The following is a 19,216-nucleotide window of genomic DNA, read 5'->3' on the forward strand; positions in this document are numbered from 1 at the left end:
TAACAGTACCTCCATCTTGTCTTGATTGAGTTTCAGTTTATTGGCCCTCATCCAGTCCATTACCGTGCCCAGGCCCTGATTCAGAACAGCCACTGCCTCACCTGGTTTTGATGAGAAAGAGAGGTAGAGCTGGGTGTCATCCGCATATGATGGCACCTCAGCCCACACCTCCAGATAACCTCCCCCAGCGGTTTCATGTAGATGTTAAGCAACATGGGGGATAAAATAGAGCCCTGTGGAACCCCATGGCACAATTGCCATGGCACAGAGCAATAATCCCCCAGCACCACCTTTTGGAGTCGGCCATCCAACACCAAGTCTGAGACCACCTCCGTCAGCTCAGGCAGAGAGTCTGACGGGCAGCAGGGTGAGCGGTACACCAACAGAATCCCTAATCTGTCCCAGGTACCCATCACAAGGTACAAGCACTCAACATCTGTACTTGAAAGCCTGGAGAGAGGGATCGAATTCCTATAGACCACGGCAACCCCCCCTCCCCGACCCTCTAGTCGGTATTGGTGCTGCACTGAGTACCCAGGAGGGCACAGCTGGGAGAGAGTGACCCCTCCCAGTTCCCCCACCCAGGTCTCAGTAATACATACCAGGTCAGCCCCCTCATCCACAATCAAATCATGGATGGCTAAAGCCCTTATCGTTAACGATCTGATAATTCCATCTCCATTTCCTCAGTAAAGCTTTTTCTGTGCCTTGGAGAGTGCCCTCGTTTTGCATTTCCATATAATGCATTCTCTTATGATGAACAGTGCCCGTCTTTGGTAGACAAAATATTTTTATCCTGCCTTTCAGGAAAAGCTTTAATAGTAAATAGCATGTTGTATATTAGTTTACAGGTTTGTTTGTTTTTTAGTTTAGGTCTCAGAGCTTCCTTATGACTGGACTTTTTGTGTAAGCGCTGTGTGGAGGGTAGTAATATAACTTGCTTCTAAGCCATTACTAAAACTTTGACTGTTCCCACTCAGTGATATAGTCACAGCCTTTCATTGCACACGAGCATTGTTTGCAACATTTGAATGTAATACTCCCTGGCATGCTAGTACGACACAGCCCAAGGCTAATTAACAGTCTTGTTTGCTTTCCTTTTTAATTTGTGCAGCATTAGGTCTTCCTTCCTTCATTTCTACAGCAGCTTGTATGTCAGCCAAAGGATGCTGCACTGGAACCCGCTGATCATCACAGGAACTCCCGCTGTCTTGCACAGCTGTGGCATTTACTTTCCCTGCCTTTTCCATTTGTGGCTTCCGACTATTGTTCTCAGCCCGAGACTTGTGACCTGCACATACTTGTGTGTGTAAGAGAGAGTGAGCAAGAGAGAAATAGATTTATGGGGGCTGTAATCATCATTACAACCTTTCCATTTTATACTGTGAAGAGAGAGGCGAGGAAGGGGGGCAGACACAGATGCTGCTTACAGGCAAGCTGACTGAGCGCCTAACCTGTAAATCATGAGCTGACTGTCAAATTAACTTGCTTGAAACAAATGTTCAAATGTGTGAGCAGCTTACCACCTTCATCACAAAACAAAGGCCATATTCATTCTGGTTCTGTGGCCAGACATATTTCTGTGATATGTTTTCCAGTTTGTGATGTCAGGAAGGCTACAAATGAACAGGGAGATACACAACCACCAGGGACCTCTGGCAGGAGGCCTGGGTGAGACAGCTAAAATACCACCTGCTTAGCTAGAGTGATAAAACAGGTTGCAGTAAGACTGACAGCCATATGATGTGGTCCTAGCAGATTAAGACAGGTTAGACAACACTAAGAAAACTTCAGCTGCAACCTGCGATGGCCTTATGAGTGGCTGAGAGGCCACCAAAAGAAAACTTAACTACACATGACTTGAAATGGTAAGCCATTAGAAAGGAAGGAATAGTAGATTTAAGTGTACCAGTGATCTGCAGAAACTGGTTTTAGAGGGCAATTAACTTATATGTTAATTTTGTGTTATGGTTGACATTGTAAAACGGAGCTAGTCCCATGATGTAAAAGTCCCTCTCCCTTGTGTCTCCCTCTCCCCAGCCTAGCAAATTACCAGACCTCTTGGAGTGGTCCTATCAGAGGCTGACAGTGAAAACCATTGGTTAGCTCACGTTCATACCCCCTCTGTAGCCCAGTTGCTTGATGTGTGGTTTGTGCTTCCAAAAGGGCGAAATCGTAAGAAGTTGCAGGGACGCAGATTTTGGGTAAACATTAGGAGAAACTTCTTAGCTGTGAGGGCTGTTTGGCAGTGGAAAAGACTGCCTTGGGAAGTGGTGGGTTCTCTTTTGCTGGAGGTATTCAAACAAGTGTTGAATATCTCCAGCCAGCTGTCAAGGATGCTGTAGTGGCATCCTGCATTGCAGAGCCTGCTCTGAGCAGGGGGTTGGACTAGATGACATCCGAAGTCCCTTCCAACAGTATGATTCTATGAAACCACATGCGGAAGATTCTTTCCACATAAAGATAGCTACGGCTGGGCAGCTGAAAGAATGATTATTTGTGGGGATGGGGGCGGGCATGATAAAGGTGTCAAAGATAAGGAATGGTGAGAAGGAAATAAAAAGTGAATACAATATTGGAACTTGGGCTCGTCCAATTAAAGTCGATTGCTTGTAAATTAACCACAGACAAAAGAAAGTACTTCTTTACATTAATGCACAATTAACATGAGATTATTTACTACCAGACTATGTGGCGATGGCCATTAGCTTAGCTGGCTTTTGACAAAGTCATGGGTGATATCTATATATAGATATTAGCCATAACAAGTCAAATGGAGCCTCCATTATTAGAGATGGTGTACCTCTGGTTGCTGGATGCTGAGAGCAAACAGCAGTGCATGACTCATCGTATTCTGCCTGGGACCTTCTTGTGGCTTATATTTAGAAAGGGAATGGAATACTGAGCTAGATGGACTGGTGCTTTAATAGTACTTTGTAAGCAGTTATTATGTGCTTATGCAAAATAGCATTAAGGAAGGGATGATTCTGAACATTTGCAGAATGAATTTTCATCATTCTGCACATCGAGTATCAGGAGACCTGGGGTTGGATCCAGGATCTGCCATCTGTGAGAGGAAGGGCTTTGCTCACAGAAGGTCACTCTGCCTGATTTTTGGGATCTTCCCCTACCCACTGCCCATAGCTCAGCCCATTCAGCAGGGTTTCTTGACTCTCTGTGTAGCATTTTCAAGAGGCTGGAAGGGCTGCCGGAGAAAGGAGGGGATGGGGAAGTCAACTTCGGTCAGTACAATTGATCCAGCTTAAATCTGGATCTAACCCCTGATTTCTGGGTCAAAGGCAGGCATGCAAGCCCTGGCAAATAAAAATTAATCACTTTCAGGTTGACAAGGAGGGAATACTGCCAGCTATTGTTTGTTTCTTTGTTTTGTCTATTCATGGGGAAATTGAACAATTTTCCTTGCTTTCTCTAGGGAGGCCCATGATGACAGTGATAAGAGTCAGGGGCAATTAATCAATTAATGAACTCCACAACATGAAAAACAATACAATCTTTGGTTGCTAATGGATTTTTAGCAGATACAGCATTATGTGTGATAAAACTGAAAATATGAAACAGTTGTAATGGTGCATCACCAGCTGTATGATTTTTGAATTGATAGCTTTGTCTTTAGTTCACCACTTTTTGTAGGCTCCACACAGCTAAGACAGAATTGAGCTTATAATTGGAACATGGGATTTCTAAAGGATTCAGTGATGCCAGTCAACACTAAACTACTGTGTAGAACACAAAGGAAGTTAAAGTATCATAATCCATCAAAACTGTAGTGGGAATTAGCTGCAGAGAATGGGGAGACATGGCATCTGGTCAAGATAAGATTTATTATTGGCAGAAAAATGCTGAGAGGTCTTTAATGATTCAAGATATTTCATTTTCTCCATTGAAGCCAGTACAGCTTAATGCCCATCAGCCACAATGAAGAATAGAAAGAATATACACACCAGCGCAGTAATACTACTTAGTATTTATATAGTGCTGCTGTTCCTAATGTCATATAGATTCTCTAGAAGGCATTATTTATTATCCCCTTGTTACAGATGGCAGTTGGAGGCTGTGAGTGAGTGGCAATGGTTTGCATTCAGCTATCCAGTGATTTGAGGGCATGGGAAAGATTTGGATAAGGGACATCCTAGTTGCATAGTTCTCATAACCAGAAAGCTATAGTGGCTCTCAGGACCAAACAAGACATGACAGTTCTGGGATCAGGAGCGCCATTTAGTTTAGTTTTTTATTATATGGTGCTGCTCATTTGATTAAGGGAAGTGTCATGGGGGGCGGGGCAGCAGTTAACAGAGAAACAAAATGGTTGCAGGAGGGTGCAATCCTATGGGGGAGCAGAGCGCGGAGGGGATCCAATGCAGGGTGGGCGAAGTGCAGAGGGGATCTTCTCCTCCATGCTCCAGTGCCCTGCATTTGTGGCTAGGTGGCCAATTTTGGCTGTCTAGCAGGAGCACCTTGGGGTGGGGGTGAATGGAGCATAGAAAGCATTGTAACGACACTTCCACTGTCCCCTCCCCACCCCCAGGAATGCCCCCTTTCCCCTGCTCCACGCTGCTCTTACGAGCACGGAGTTGGGGACAAATTGCACCACCTACGAGGGGGCAGGGAGGCAGTTTTCTGGGAACCGACCTCAGAGCGCTGGCTCCAAGCTTGGTTCCCAGAAAATGAAAAATCCTATGGCCTAGATGCAGCAATAGGCTGGATGAGGGCCAATAAAGTGAAACTGAATCCTGGCAAGATAGAAGCCCTGTGGGTAAGTGGTTCTTAGGTCCAGGAGATGGGCTCGTTGCCTGTTCTGGATGGGGTTGCACTCCCTCTGAAAGACCAGGTCCATAGACGGGGGTACTCCTAGATCACTGTCGCTGGAGGCCCAAGTGGCTGCAGCGGCGCGGAGTGCCTTTTACCAGCTTAGGCTGGTTGGCCAGTTACAGCTTCACCTGGACAGGGATAGCTTGGCCACAGTGGTACAGGTGCTAGTAACCGGAAGACTGGATTACTGCAATGTGCTCTTTGTGGTGCTGCCCTTAAGGATGCTCTCGAAGCTGGAGCTAGTGCAGAACACAGCAGCTCGGCTGTTATCGGGAGCTGCCCCCTTTCAGCATGCAACTCCTTTACTGAGGGAACTGCACTGGCTACTGGGCCAGGTTTAAGGTTTTAGCACTAGTGTACAAAGCCCTAAACAACTTGGGACCAGGATACTTGAGAGACCTCCTTTTCCCTTACCAACGTGCCTGATTCCCTTTCATGAAATAAGGAGGGGAGGTAGATCTGGCTGTGACCCATATGCTGTCAGTTGGCCATCCCAGGTGTAAAAGAACAGGGAGCCTGGGGCCCGCCAGATGTTCTTGGGTTCCAACTCCCATCAGCCCCAACCAGCATGGCCAATGATCAGGGATGATGGGAATTGTAGTTCAATGTCAGGAGAGGCACAGGCTCCCAACCCCTGATCTACATCTTTAAAGGCAGAATTTCATGGGCTCTAAGCAGAAACAAGGCACAGCAGTGCCTTTCTCCAGGACAGTGTCTTTGTCATGTATGTATTTATTATATTTCTATACTGCCCAATGGCTGAGTCTGTCTGGGTGGTTCACAACAATTAAAACCATAAATGGTTCCCCATTGTGATGGGGAACAGAAAGAGGTCACTAAAACCAGGAGTCTTACATCTTTTCATTGTGTGTAGTGGCAGCTTTATCTTCCTTCCTTCATGCTGATTTACTAGTTGTTCTTAAATATCTTGTGGAATAACATTGTGGAAGAACATTAAAGCTCTGGAAAGGATTTTTCAGGTGTTATCTATCATTTTTCAGGTGTTATCTATCAAGTTAACAATACCTCCAGTTATGCAGGCAGATGGTGAAAGGGAAGAATAAACAGAGCTGTCCGTATAGTGCTATCCCAAACATGCAAGGTCTTGGGGTATATTTACACTTTGAACCTATATGACTATTATACCAGCTTCGTGTATGGGTGGACAAACATTTTGCAGTGGTGGGCAGTGGGTCAGGATTGCATGCTGAAGTTGGGTGTGACTGGCGGTGGTGGGGCAGATTTGGGGCCTGGGCTCCCTTTCCACCTCTCCCACACAAAAATGCACAAACCCAGCCTTCCCTGCTGCAGTCCCATATACACACGCAGCCTTCCCCACTCCACTCCTTCTCTCTCTCTCTCTCTCTCTCCCCCTCCCCCCTGCCTCCCCCAAACTCTCTGTCACACACACACACACACACACACACACACATTGCTGCTGGGAATACTGAACTGTTTCCAGCATCAATTTGCTAGGGAGTGAGGAGGAGGCCTGTGGGCTGCACAGAAGCTGGGTATTTGTGGCAGGTTGCCCATATGTGCCCTACAGAAGCTTGGGAACTGTAGGTTCACAGAATAGTAGGGTTGGAAGGGGCCTACAAGGCCATCGAATCCAACTCCCAGCTTGGTGGGAATGCTCAGAATTGTTTGTTATAGATCTTTGCCCCACAACTAAAGCAGGAGCACAACTAAAGTTCCCAGGGTTTTCTTCAAACCAAAGTACATCTGCAGTGTAGATACTATACTCACAGGGATCTGTATTAGGACCAGTGCTTTTCAACCTGTTCATAAATGATCTGGAATTAGGAGTGAGCAGTGAAATGGCCAAGTTTGCAGATGACACCAAATTATTTAGGGTGTTTAAAACAAAAAGGGATTGTGAAGAGCTCCAAAAGGATCTCTCCAAACTGGGAGAATGGGCATCAAAATGGCAAATGTGTAAGCAAGTGTAAAGTGATGCACGTTGGGGCAAAAAATCCCAACTTCAAGTATAGCCTGATGGGATCTGAGCTAGCTGTGACCAACCAGGAAAGAGATCTTGGGATTGTGGTGGTTTTTTGTTCAGTCGTTCAGTCGTGTCCGACTCTTCGTGACCCCATGGACCATAGCACGCCAGGCCTTCCTGTCCTGCGCTCTCTCCCGGAGCGTGCTCAAGTTCATATTCATTGCATCCGTGATGCTATCTAGCCATCTCATCCTCTGCCGTCCCCTTCTCCTTTTGCCTTCAGTCTTTCCCAGCATCAGGGTCTTTTCCAAGGAGTTTTCTCTTCGCATTAGGTGGCCAAAATATTGGAGCTTCAGCTTCAGTATCTGTCCTTCCAATGAGCACTCAGGGTTGATTTCCTTTAGGATGGACTGATTTGACCTCCTTGCAGTCCAGGGGACTCGTAAGAGTCTTCTCCAGCACCACAGTTCGAAAGCATCAATTCTTCGGCGCTCAGCCTTCCTTATAGTCCAGCTCTCACAGCCATACATTACTACTGGGAAAACCATAGCTTTGATTAGACGGACCTTTGTCGGCAAGGTGATGTCTCTGCTTCTTACTATGCTGTCTAGGTTGGCCATAGCTTTCCTCCCAAGGAGCAAGCGTCTTTTAATTTCATGGCTACAGTCACCGTCTGCGGTGATCTTGGAGCCCAAGAAAGTAAAATCTGTCACTGCTTCCATTTCTTCCCCTTCTATATGCCAGGAAGTGATGGGGCCAGATGCCATGATCTTCGTTTTTTTAATGTTGAGTTTCAAACCAGCTTTTGCACTCTCCTCTTTCACCCTCAACAAGAGGCTCTTGAGATCCTCTTCGCTTTCTGCCATTAGGGTGGTATCGTCTGCATATCGGAGGTTGTTGATAATTCTCCCAGCAATCTTAATTCCGACCTCTGATTCATCCAACCCGGCATTTCTCATGATGTACTCTGCATATAAGTTAAATAAGCAGGGTGACAATATGCAGCCTTGTCGTACTCCTTTCCCAATTTTGAACCAATCGGTTGTTCCATGTCTGGTTCTTACTGTTGCTTCTTGACCCTCGTACAGGTTTCTCAGGAGACAAGTAAGGTGGTCTGGTACTCCCATCACTTTAAGAATTTGCCACAGTTTGTTGTGATCCACACAATCAAAGGCTTTAGCGTAGTCAATGAAGCAGAAATAGATGTTTTTCTGGAATTCTCTTGCTTTCTCCATGATCCAGCGAATGTTGGCAATTTGATCTCTAGTTCCTCTGCCTCTTCTAAACCCAGCTTGTACTTCCGGTAGTTCTCGGTTCGCATACTGCTGAAGCCTAGCTTGTAGGATTTTGAGCATCACCTTGCTGGCATGTGAAATGAGCGCAATGGTGCGGTAGTTTGAACACTCTTTGGCGTTGCCCTTCTTTGGAATTGGAATGTAAACTGACCTTTTCCAGTCTTGTGGCCACTGTTGAGTGTTCCAGATTTGTTGGCATATTGAATGCAGCACTTTAACAGCATCATCTTTTAGGATTTTAAATAGCTCGGCTGGAGTACTGTCATCTCCGCTAGCTTTGTTGTTACTAATGCTTCCTAAGGCCCACTTGACTTCACTCTCTAGGATGTCCGGCTCAAGTTCAGTGACCGCACTATCATGGCTATCAGGGACATTCAGATCTTTCCTGTATAGTTCTTCTGTGTATTCTTGCCACCTCTTCTTAATCTCATCTGCTTCTGTTAGGTCCCTGCCTTCTTTGTCCTTTATCATGCCCATCTTTGCACAAAACGTTCCCTTGAGATCTCCAATTTTCTTGAAGAGATCTCTAGTCTTTCCCATTCTGTTGTTTTCCTCGATTTCTTTGCATTGTTCATTTAAGAAGGCCTTCTTGTCTCTCCTTGCTATTCTCTGGAACTCTGCATTCAGTTGGGTATATCTTCCCCTTTCTCCCTTGCTTTTCACTTCCCTTCTTTCCTCAGCTACTTGTAAAGCCTCATCAGACAGCCACTTGGCTTTCTTGCATTTCTTTTTCTTTGGGATGGATTTCGTTGCTGCCTCCTGAACAATGTTACGGACCTCCGTCCATAGTTCCTCAGGCACTCTGTCTATCAGGTCTAATCCCTGAAATCTATTCCTCACCTCCACTGTATATTCATCAGGGATATGATTTAGGTCATACCTGAACGGTTTAGTGGTTTTCCCGACGTTCTTCAATTTAAGCCGAAATTTTGCAAGAAGCAGCTCATGATCTGAGCCACAGTCAGCTCCAGGTCTTGTTTTTACTGACTGTATGGAGCTTCTCCATCTTTGGCTGCAAAGGACATAATCAATCTGATTTCAATATTGACCATCTGGTGACGTCCATGTGTAGAGTCGCCTCTTGTGCTGTTGGAAAAGAGTGTTTGCTATGATCAGCATGTTCTCTTGACAAAACTCTATTAGCTTTTGTCCTGCTTCATTTTGTACACCAAGGCCATGCCTGCCTGTTATCCCGGTGATTTCTTGACTTCCTACTTTAGCATTCCAATCCCCTATGATGAAGAGGACGTCTTTTTTTGGTGTAAGTTCTAGAAGGTGTTGTAGGTCTTCATAGAACCGATCAACCTCAGCTTCTTCGGCCTCAGTGGTTGGGGCATAGACTTGAATTACTGTGATGTTGAATGGTTTGCCTTGGATTCGTACTGAGATCATTCTATCATTTTTAAGATTGTACCCCAGTACTGCTTTTCCCACCCTTTTGTTGACTATGAGTGCTACTCCATTTCTTCTAAGGGATTCTTGCCCACAATAGTAGATATGATGGTCACCTGAATTAAATTCGCCCATGCCTGTCCATTTTAGTTCGCTGATTCCCAAGATGTCGATGTTCAATCTTGCCATCTCATGTTTGACCACCTCCAGCTTACCTTGATTCATTGATCTGACATTCCAGGTTCCTAAACAATATTGTTCTTTACAGCATCGGATTTTCTTTTCACCACCAGACACATCCACAGCTGAGTGTCCTTTCGGGTTTGGCCCAGCCGCTTCACTCTTTCTGGCGCTACTTGGAAATACCCTCTGCTCTTCCCCAGTAGCATATTGGACACCTTCCGACCTGAGGGGCTCATCTTCCGGCGTCATCTCTTTTAGCCTTGTGATACGTTCCATGGGGTTTTCTTGGCAAGAATACTGGAGTGGGTTGCCATTTCCTTCTCCAGCGGACCACATTTTGTCAGAACTCTCTGCCATGACCTGTCCGTCTTGGGTGGCCCTGCACGGCATAGCTTATGGCTTCACTGAGTTACGCAAGCCCCTTCGCCACAACAAGGCAGTGATCCATGAAGGGGCATGCTCAATGAAGATGTCAGCCCAGTGTGCAGCTGCTGTAAAAAAAGGCAAACTCCATGTTAGGCATAATTAGAAAAGGAATTGAGAATAAAACTGCCAATATCATCCTGCCCCTATACAAATCTATGGTGTGACCGCACTTGGAATATTGTGTACACTTCTAGTCACCACACCTAAAAAAAGATATTGTAGAGCTGGAAAAAGTGCAGAAAAGGGCAACTAAAATGATCAAGGGGCTGGAGCATCCCCCCTAAGAGAAAAGTTTACAACAGCTGGGATTGTTTAGCTTGGAAAAAAGGAGGGTAAGGGGTCTACAAAATTATGCATGGTGTAGAGAATGTGGAGACATTTTTCTCCCTCTCTCATAGGGGTCATCCCGTGAAGCTGATTGGTGGGAGATTTAGGACAGATAAAAGGAAGTACTTCTTCACACAGCACATAGTTAAACTATGGAATTTGCTACCACAGGGTGTAGTGATGGCCACCAGTTTGGATGGCTTTAAAATGGGGTTAGGCAAATTCCTAGAGGAGAAGGCTATCAATGGTTACTAGTCTTGATGACTATGTGCTACCTCCAATACCAGAGGCAGTGAGCAACACCAGTTGCTGGGGAACATGGGTGGGAGGGTGCTGTTACACTCATGCCCTGCTTGTGGGTTCCTGGTCATCAGCTGGTTGGCCACTGTGTGAACAGAATGCTGGTCTAGATGGATCCTTGGTCTGATCCTGCATGGCTCTTCTTATGTTCTTATACTCTGGGAGAGTAAAATCTGACACCATGTTATGGCTAACTTGGCTCTCAGGCTTGTCCTCCTTATTTAGTGGCTACTTTTAACCCCAAGGGAAGAAGGCAAATAATCAGAAGAACTCTCAAGTAGTACATCTTTTTTTCTCATTCCCACCCGCAGTCAAAACTGCCTATTCGTATGCAGACATGCATGGCATTATGCCTAAAATTTTCAAGGGACATCCATCCATCATGAGGCTGTTGAGTTCTAAGCCGTGTGTGCTTTTGGCTTCTTAACTCTGAGCTCTATAATCCTGACTTTACCTGTTAGTGCTTGCTGCTGCATTGTGTAAGAAAAACTCCAAAAAAGGAATCATGAAGGTATATGTCATGTGTAGTTCTGCCCTTTGTTTGATTTATTATATTGAACCCTTATTATGGATTTGCTCCTTATTTATTAAAATAAGACAAAAATTATTCTATCATTTGGTGATTACAATAAACTTTTGGGCCACAATTCCATACACTCCAGTTGTCCCTGTTTCCTTATTTCCTGATCAGTCTTTGGGAAATACCTTTTAAAAATGTTGTGCGCGCGCTCAGAGCGTGCTTCAGGTTTCAGTCTCAATAAATTCAATGAGCAGTGGTGGATAAACAGGGATAATTGGAGCAAATGCTAATAGCTGCCAGTGCAGGACAGGCTGTTAGAGAGTAAATGGTACCACAGGAAGCTTTCAGCAAAGTCTGGGTGCCCCACACAGTGATCTTTGCTGGGCAAATAGGAATACTGCAAATACACAAAAGTGTGTTGTTGTTGTTTTCAACTGTAAACTGCTGGAGAATATGTGATCTTAGGCAGCTGCAGCACAGGCAGGAAAGAAGAGCAGCAGAGGTAATTTCACAGTTGTGGGGTTCTTTACTGTAGCTAATCACCTGACTGAAGGTGAGTTTAAACGGAAAACTGACTTGCCTGTTTGAATGATCAGCTGCAGTAAAAACCTTCAAGACATCTCTAGCTGCATCCATGTTTGTCTCCTGCTCACACATTTAGTTGTCTATGATTATGGTCTTCTTGGGCATCAAAAGAAGAAAAAAAATAAACAGGGCTGCTTTATTGCCTGTTCTGCCTCCAGTGGTTGTGCATTCGCAGAGCACAGCCTTAATGGCCATGTTGGCTGGGGAAGAAGAGAGTTGTAGTCTGGAGGGCACCAAATTGTTGGAAGCTGCTATGGCACAACCAATAATAAAAAGATTGAAAAAGTACCTACTGGAATTTAGAAATTCAGGAGGTTTGTAGACATTTCAACGTTTCTTTTTTTTTAATGCATTACATTGACAAGTGTTTTATGGTACAGATTGGAACGCTCCAGCCCACACACTTTATTAGGCCTGTGGGGATTCCCAGTCTTGCCTGGTAGCTTCTTTCCCTAGCCCTGCCCTCTCTGTCACACAAGGAAAACCTCTTATCTCCAATCAGCAGCTGATCAGAGATAAGTGCTTTTCCCTGCTAGCACTGATAAAGGCTCCCTTTTGCGTTTGGCCCCACCCAGCACTGGAATGTGGTCCCCCAGGGCTTCTCCAAAATGGAATTTGGCCCTTGGCCAAAAAAAGGTTTCCCACCCGTTTCATGGGTATAATTGTGTAATGCAGAATATTTTATGTATTCTGATGTCCTTTTTTATGCTGTGAAGGCTGTAAAAACTGAAACAGTTGTGAATTTATCTGGGTGTCCCAAAACTACAAGTAATCATTTAATATCTTTCCCTCTTTTTAATCTACAGCTCAGTATTTTGCAAGCATCATGGTAATTGTTGGCTTATCTGTGGTGGTGACAGTCTTAGTTCTTCAGTTTCATCATCATGACCCACAAGCAGGAAAGATGCCTCAATGGGTAAGTGGCTAACAGAGATAAATCTCTAAAAGCATATAAATATTTTTTAAATATTTCATTATTTGGGAGGGAATAAAAAGAATGGAACATTTTAGAGAGGGATCATAATTCTCCCTCATTTTCCTATATATCACATTTGCTTTAGACTGAGCCTGCACAATTTGTGACACATCAAGCTGCACGCATCTCACCAGCAATGGAGGGAGCAATTCTATGGCCGCTGGACAGCGGCTAGATGGCCATAGGATATGCTGTTATTCGAGAACTGACCTCGGAGCCCACACTATTCCTGGAAAACCAGCCTCCCCACACTTCTGCCCTGCCTTGGAGGCAGCACAGAACAGCCCCGTCCTCCGCGCTTGCAAAAGGAGCGTGGAGGGGCTGGAAAGGGGCGTGGCTGGGAGTGTTTTGCGGTGGGGAGAGTATAGCTGCCTGTATGACACATCCAATGTATTGTACAGCAGCCTCCTTCCCTGCTCCATGCTCCTGCGGCTAGACAGCCGCAATCGGCTGTCTAGCAGAAAAAGCAGGGCAGGAGAAGCGTGGAGGGAACGTTCTATTGTGCCCCCTCTGTGCTTCTCCTGCCCTGCTTTGGATAGGTGGTCGCCTCTGAATTCAGAGGCAGCCACCTAGGTAGGATTGTGCCCTCAGTCAACCTTTTGTTTTTGCTGACTGCCTGGGACTGCAAAAATAAGGGTGGGGGGCACAACACATGGTCATTGGGCTGTATTTGGTGTGATAGGTCACAAGTTGTGGGAGTTTGTTGTAGGCCATGGGTAGGCAGACTTTAGGCTTGCAGGATCTATTTTGTTTTTAATAGATCCACCAACACTCCCCTAGAATTAAAGAATTCCATGCCCAAAGTGCTAGAAGTGAAAGAAGTTCAGTCCTTTCACACAAAAATCCACTCCTAATTAAATCCCCCCCCCCCGCAAGTTTTCTTCATTTCAACAGTATAATTTAGGATGGGGGTGAATCATTTTGTTGCTATTTGTTGTTAAACAACTGGGAGTCAGAAATCCTTGCCAATCTACGGCAAATAACCCAGATATCTATGAATACATCCAGATCTACCTTCTGCCCACATAGCCCACCAGCCAGGTATTGTGGCTTGCCACATGCTTGATATTGCTCTTGTTTTTCAGTTCCAGGCAGTCAGTAAAAAGGATGCCTGTACTTGCAGCAGTGCCTGTGGAGTGGGGAATTGTAGGCTGGAAAAAAATGATATCATCCTCCCATCTACCTGCTGCCCTTTCAGAGCAACCATGGTGTTGTGGTCTTCAGGAGGAACTCATACAATGACTGGGAGCTCTCAGAGATCATGACAAGTACAGTGAGACTCAGAATTTGCTGGTCTCTTGAGATTTGGGGAGGGGGCACAAGATTTTAGAGGAGCCTATATAAGACCTCATCAGCTGCAATTCAACTGGATAACCAGTGGCACATTGGGCTTTGTCTGCATTTATCAGAGACAAGCAGATCTCTCCAGAATTCTCTAGGGATGTCAGAGAATTCCGCCACAGATCTCGGTGAGGCCGAATGCCAGTGCATTCAGCCCCCCGAACTCCATGGTGGAACGGCCCGCCCCCTCACCCCCCCGCGGATCCCCCCCAGGACGAGACTTATCTGGGGCGGATCTTCCAGGTGGTGGCGGCGGCAGCAGCAGCTGCAGCGGCTGGTCTTTCGACCGGCTGCTGCCGCCACCATTTAGAGTCTTGTAAAACAACAGCAACAACAACAGCGTGATAGGCTACATAAAGATTTATGTAGCCTATCATGGCTGGGTTTAAAAAAAAACAAAAAAACCGATAGGCTACGTAAAGATTTACGTAGCCTATCATGGCTGGGTTTTTAAAAAAAACAACAACCACGTATGCAAATAGCAGTGGCTATGGCCGCCGCCATTTGTGTTCCTTATTTTTGGCCATCTTAGTCTACGTAAATATTTACATAGACTATGACGGCGAAAATAAAGGGGAATGCTAATAGCGTAGCGGGCGTAAATATTTACGTAGGCTAAAACGGTGAATCAAAAAGGGACGCAAATAGCGCTCGCTACACTATTTGCGTTCCCCTTTATTTTCGCCGTCATTGTCTACGTAAATATTTACGTAGATTAAGATGGCGAAAAATGAGGAACGCAAATGGCGGCAGCCATAGCCGCTGCCATTTGCGTATGCGGTCCCTCCCCCCGAGCCCTCCGCGGCCGGAAATCCGGCTGCGAACGGCTCTGGCCTGGCTGGGCCTGGCCGGCTGCTCTGCGGAGCTGCCGCGGAGCACAGCCAGCTGTCGAGGATTCCGGGGGGGAGGAACGGATCGCCTCCCCCACTGTCGAGGATTCTGTGGGGAGGGACGAACACCTCTCCCCCCACCATCAACATAATCCGTGGAAAGGTAAGTGACTTTCGTACATCCCTAGAATGCTCAAAGTCAAGCCTGGCTTATAATGTGGCTCATGTGATGAGTGTAACAGATTACCAGTCTCTTATGGTGCAATCCTATGCATGTTTAGACAGAACAAAGTCCTACAACTTCCAGCATTCCCAGCTAGCATGGCTGGCTGGGGAATGCTGGGAGTTGTAGGACTTTTTCCTGACTAAATATGCATAGGATTGCACCCTCAGATGCTCTAGTGACACCTCTAGGATATGGGAATCTTACTCCTGAGGAAGAGCCACCAACAAATGCCTCTCATTGTGCCCATTTGAGGTCACCAACCATACTGAACACAGCTTATGATCCCAAATAATGTAGTGAGATTCCTGGCATGGACATTCTTAGAATTAATTTGCCCATATAGATTGCTACCTTAGGAACAAGGAAACATCACAGTGATGGCTGTTGTTGAATTACCTTCTGACAAGTAATTTCAGTGAAGTGTGCTTACTTTTTTGTGAGACTGGGCACTGCACTCTAAAAGCCCTGAAGATTTTGGTAAGATTCTGGCCTTGCTGTCTTAATACAGCTAAGTATACATGGAGTTTTGCATAAGGTATTGTTTGGCACGTGCATGGGGCTTGCTAAAGAGGATGTTCAATTCTGAACAGAAAATTGGTCTGGGAGAGGTACGGCATAGATTCATCACTGTCGCTGTGCAGAGGAATGCCTCAATAGAATACTGAGAAGTTGCTTCACTCATACAAACCAATAAAACTGGAGGGATTGTGGCTCTTATGATTCTCATCACATTGGCACTGTTATTTTTTCTCTAAGTCTCTTGCAGGCTATACTACATTTTTCTTTTACAGGCATCCCTCTAGCTCTTTGCTTGGTAAGAAAGGGAAGCTATTAGGATAACTATAGAGAAGATTTGCCTTCTTGGGACTTTGTTTTCTGTCAAGCTAATTTCAGTGGATTTTCTTTTGCTCATAAATATTCTTTCTTACATAGAATCATAGAATAGTAGTGTTGGAAGGGGCCTACAAGGCCATCAAGTCCAACCCCCAGGCCATCGAGTCCAACCCCCAACAGGGCAGAGTGTTCTCTTGATTTCTTTTCTCAGTTTATAATGAATTGCTCATTGTTGTGTGATTGTTTCTCACCTTGAAAGTAATTAATTTTTAGAGAGCAGGGGCAGCTTCCTCAAGAGGTCATGCTAAAAATATCCCCCCGCCGCTGCCACCAAACAAAACCTCACCTCTTAATAAGGGGCACTCTAGAATTACTAGTGTAATTCTTGCCTGAACCTACTATGAACTTTTATATGTAAAGAAAAGTCTGTAGTTTGCCAACTCATTGGCCAGCTTAGCTATTAGCAGCTAATTAACTGCAGCAATTACTAATTTGTATGTTACTGGTGTATATGGGTTTGTTATAAAGTCCATTGCCCTGATCCAGCAGAAGAAACAGGCATATAAATGGGTGTGCTCACATATTTTCTGGGGCTGAAAAGATCCAATCTAAGAACTGGCATAATAGTATCAGGAATAGTGTTGTCAATCTGTTTTGGTGGGAGCAGAATGCGGGACTCAGTCTCTCTCTTCCACTTCCTCTGAAACTAATGACTGCCATTCTAGATAATATTGCCACAACTCTTGTATCACTTTCAACCCCAGGAAATGCAGCACTTCTTGTTTGTTTCCCCCTTGTAGAGGTTTTTTAAATTAATCATTTAAAACTATTTGAAATATTAACCCCACCACCACATATAAAGCCTATATCTCAAAGTTATAGGATTTAAGAAAAATACAGAATTCATTAACTTTTGAACTAGGAAGGTATGAAGCACAGTTAGAGCTGGGCAAATAAATTTCTGTTGTAATAGCATGGGCAGTTTCATTTGCATGTATATATGTAAGATGGCCATTTATTTTAACGAGTGCTCCACTGAAGCATTGTATCTCCTCTTTCAGTGGGTATGTATCCAGTGCGGCCACTCCGTTTACACCGCATCAGTGACCTCTAGCACAACACCAATACCATATGCTGGCATAATGGATTTTCTGGGGAAACCTGTCATGCCAGCATATGCTATTGGCATTGTGCTAGAGGTCACTTATGCTAGTGCTATGTCGATGCCACAAGTGGGGTGGCAGTGTTGAATACTGCCCAGTATACCAGGCATTTTTTCACTTACCTGATAAGACAATGGCTCATCTGCACATCATTTTAAACTAGGAATCCTGGCGTATTAAACCACAATGTGAACAGTGTACTCATGCATGCAGCCCATTTACCCTGCTTCTCTCCTCCCTTCACACTATCACATAAACAAACCAGGAAAATGATACATCTGAATTTGGGATTATGGTTTATTGTGCCCAAACAAGCATTGCCAGCTCCAAGTTCTTGAGGGCCCTTGGGCAAGACACCTTAAATGGGCCTAGTCCCTCAGTGAGTCTACCTTCTCACCACCATTATCACCAGCTGCTCTTCCTCCTCATCTTCTTTCTCATAATTGCTACCACTTGATTTCTTGACAGGCAAAGAGCAAGTAGGCAGTGGCACCTAGTGCTTCTCCTTCTCACCACTCCAGGAGGCTATTGTCAGTGGGCTCCTGCTGGGATGTGGGCCTTTGGCAGGTGCCTGACCATGTGTACCTTTGATGCCGGCCCTGCAAACAACCGATAACTGTAAGCCAGCTTTAAACCAGGGTTTGTTGTTGATGTACAAATCCTGGCTTGTTTGGGCACAATAAACTGTAATCCCTGGTTTAGATGTTCTTGGTTTGAAAGAAAAATTCAGAAGCTAAAAAGAGATGGAATGATGAATGTAGAGAGGAAATATCAGAACAAAAATGGGAAAGCAGTTTTCTCTAACAAGGTAGGGCGCTCTATAGCAACCAACCCGAGGGAAAGCCATTATAAGGTTCTTTATGATAGGTATCTCACACCAGTGAAAGTTAGGAGTAACAGATACTTGCTGGAGCTGCACAGTTGTAAGAACAGATGATAAGAATGTGCAGTGGGGTTGTGAAATGATTCAGTGATTTTGGAGAGAAATGGTAGAAATTGCTAGATCTATAATATTCTGTTCTTTGCTTTTGTCTTCTGTAAGTTTCTTTTCAAGTTACATAGCTGACTTAGTACACATGGATAATCCAGAAATGATTAATGTTTCAATAATAATGTCAAGACTTTAAATAGCAAAGCAATGGAAAGGTAATGTGGGACCAAGTATAGAAGATTGGCTAAAACATTATTGGAATACATTGTATATGGTTAAATGCTGACATTTGCTTAGGTTTCAGAAAGGCAGGAAAGTAATAAGTATGTTTAGAAATTACACTGAAAACTGCAAACATTGTGGAAATATACTGCAATAGATATTTTAACTAGACGTTTGACAGAAAAATTTTGAATGGTGCTTCAGCTGTTTTGTGGTTTCTTTGCATTTCATTTGAAAGAATGAATAAAATGATATATTACATTATATGCCATGGATCCCTTTTGTTAATATTAGCAATATTGTATCTAATTAGACTCCACTGAGAATTACTTCACACAGAAAATCTGGATTTCAGTTTGCGCTGGTCCTACTCATCTTTGAAGTTGAGCTCATTAATTAAAATTTTGAGTTTTTAAATCAATATGAAATGTTGAGAATTTGAGTGATCCCCTTTCTCGGATTTATTTCAGCACTAGTAAGAATATTGTAATACAACTTACTCTTATGTGTGCATAATATCAGGTAACAATTACCTTTTAATTTCAATAGATTTTCATTCTGAGGTTTGTTAAATCTCTCCAGTGAAAATCAGCGGGACTTAGAAGCGTTCAACTTGGCTAGATTGTGCCCTTATTTATTAAGGGAGGATATGCTCAACTGAGTTTTTGGTAAGGGCCAATGTTTTGTCCTTCAAGATGTCACAGCCCCTAAAATGTTGAGGGCATAGAGCAGCCTTCCCTAACCTGGTGCTCTCCAGCTGCTTTGGACTTCAACTCCGATCAGCCCCAGCCATCATAGCTCATGGTCAGGGATGACAGGAGGGCACCAGATTGGGGAAGGTTGGCATAAACATAGTCTACTGTTAAATCTGGTCCTACCAAGGAGATTCA

At 44.6% G+C, this 19,216-nt stretch overlaps 1 protein-coding gene across 1 annotated transcript in view; it reads left to right on the forward strand.

The window, feature by feature from the left end:
- LOC146352768 (neuronal acetylcholine receptor subunit alpha-7-like) overlaps positions 1 to 19,216 on the forward strand; it is a 126,305-nt gene that overhangs the window by 102,793 nt on the left and 4,296 nt on the right. The window contains exon 9 of the mRNA XM_084834829.1: positions 12,610 to 12,719. Coding sequence (XP_084690955.1) covers positions 12,610 to 12,719 — 110 coding nt within the window. The remainder of the gene's footprint in view (positions 1 to 12,609; positions 12,720 to 19,216) is intronic.

The sequence above is a fragment of the Heloderma suspectum genome, chromosome 2 (genome assembly GCF_057233095.1).
Source record: "Heloderma suspectum isolate Gila_16-S chromosome 2, 16-S_ref, whole genome shotgun sequence".
In the NCBI taxonomy this organism is placed as follows: domain Eukaryota; kingdom Metazoa; phylum Chordata; class Lepidosauria; order Squamata; family Helodermatidae; genus Heloderma; species Heloderma suspectum.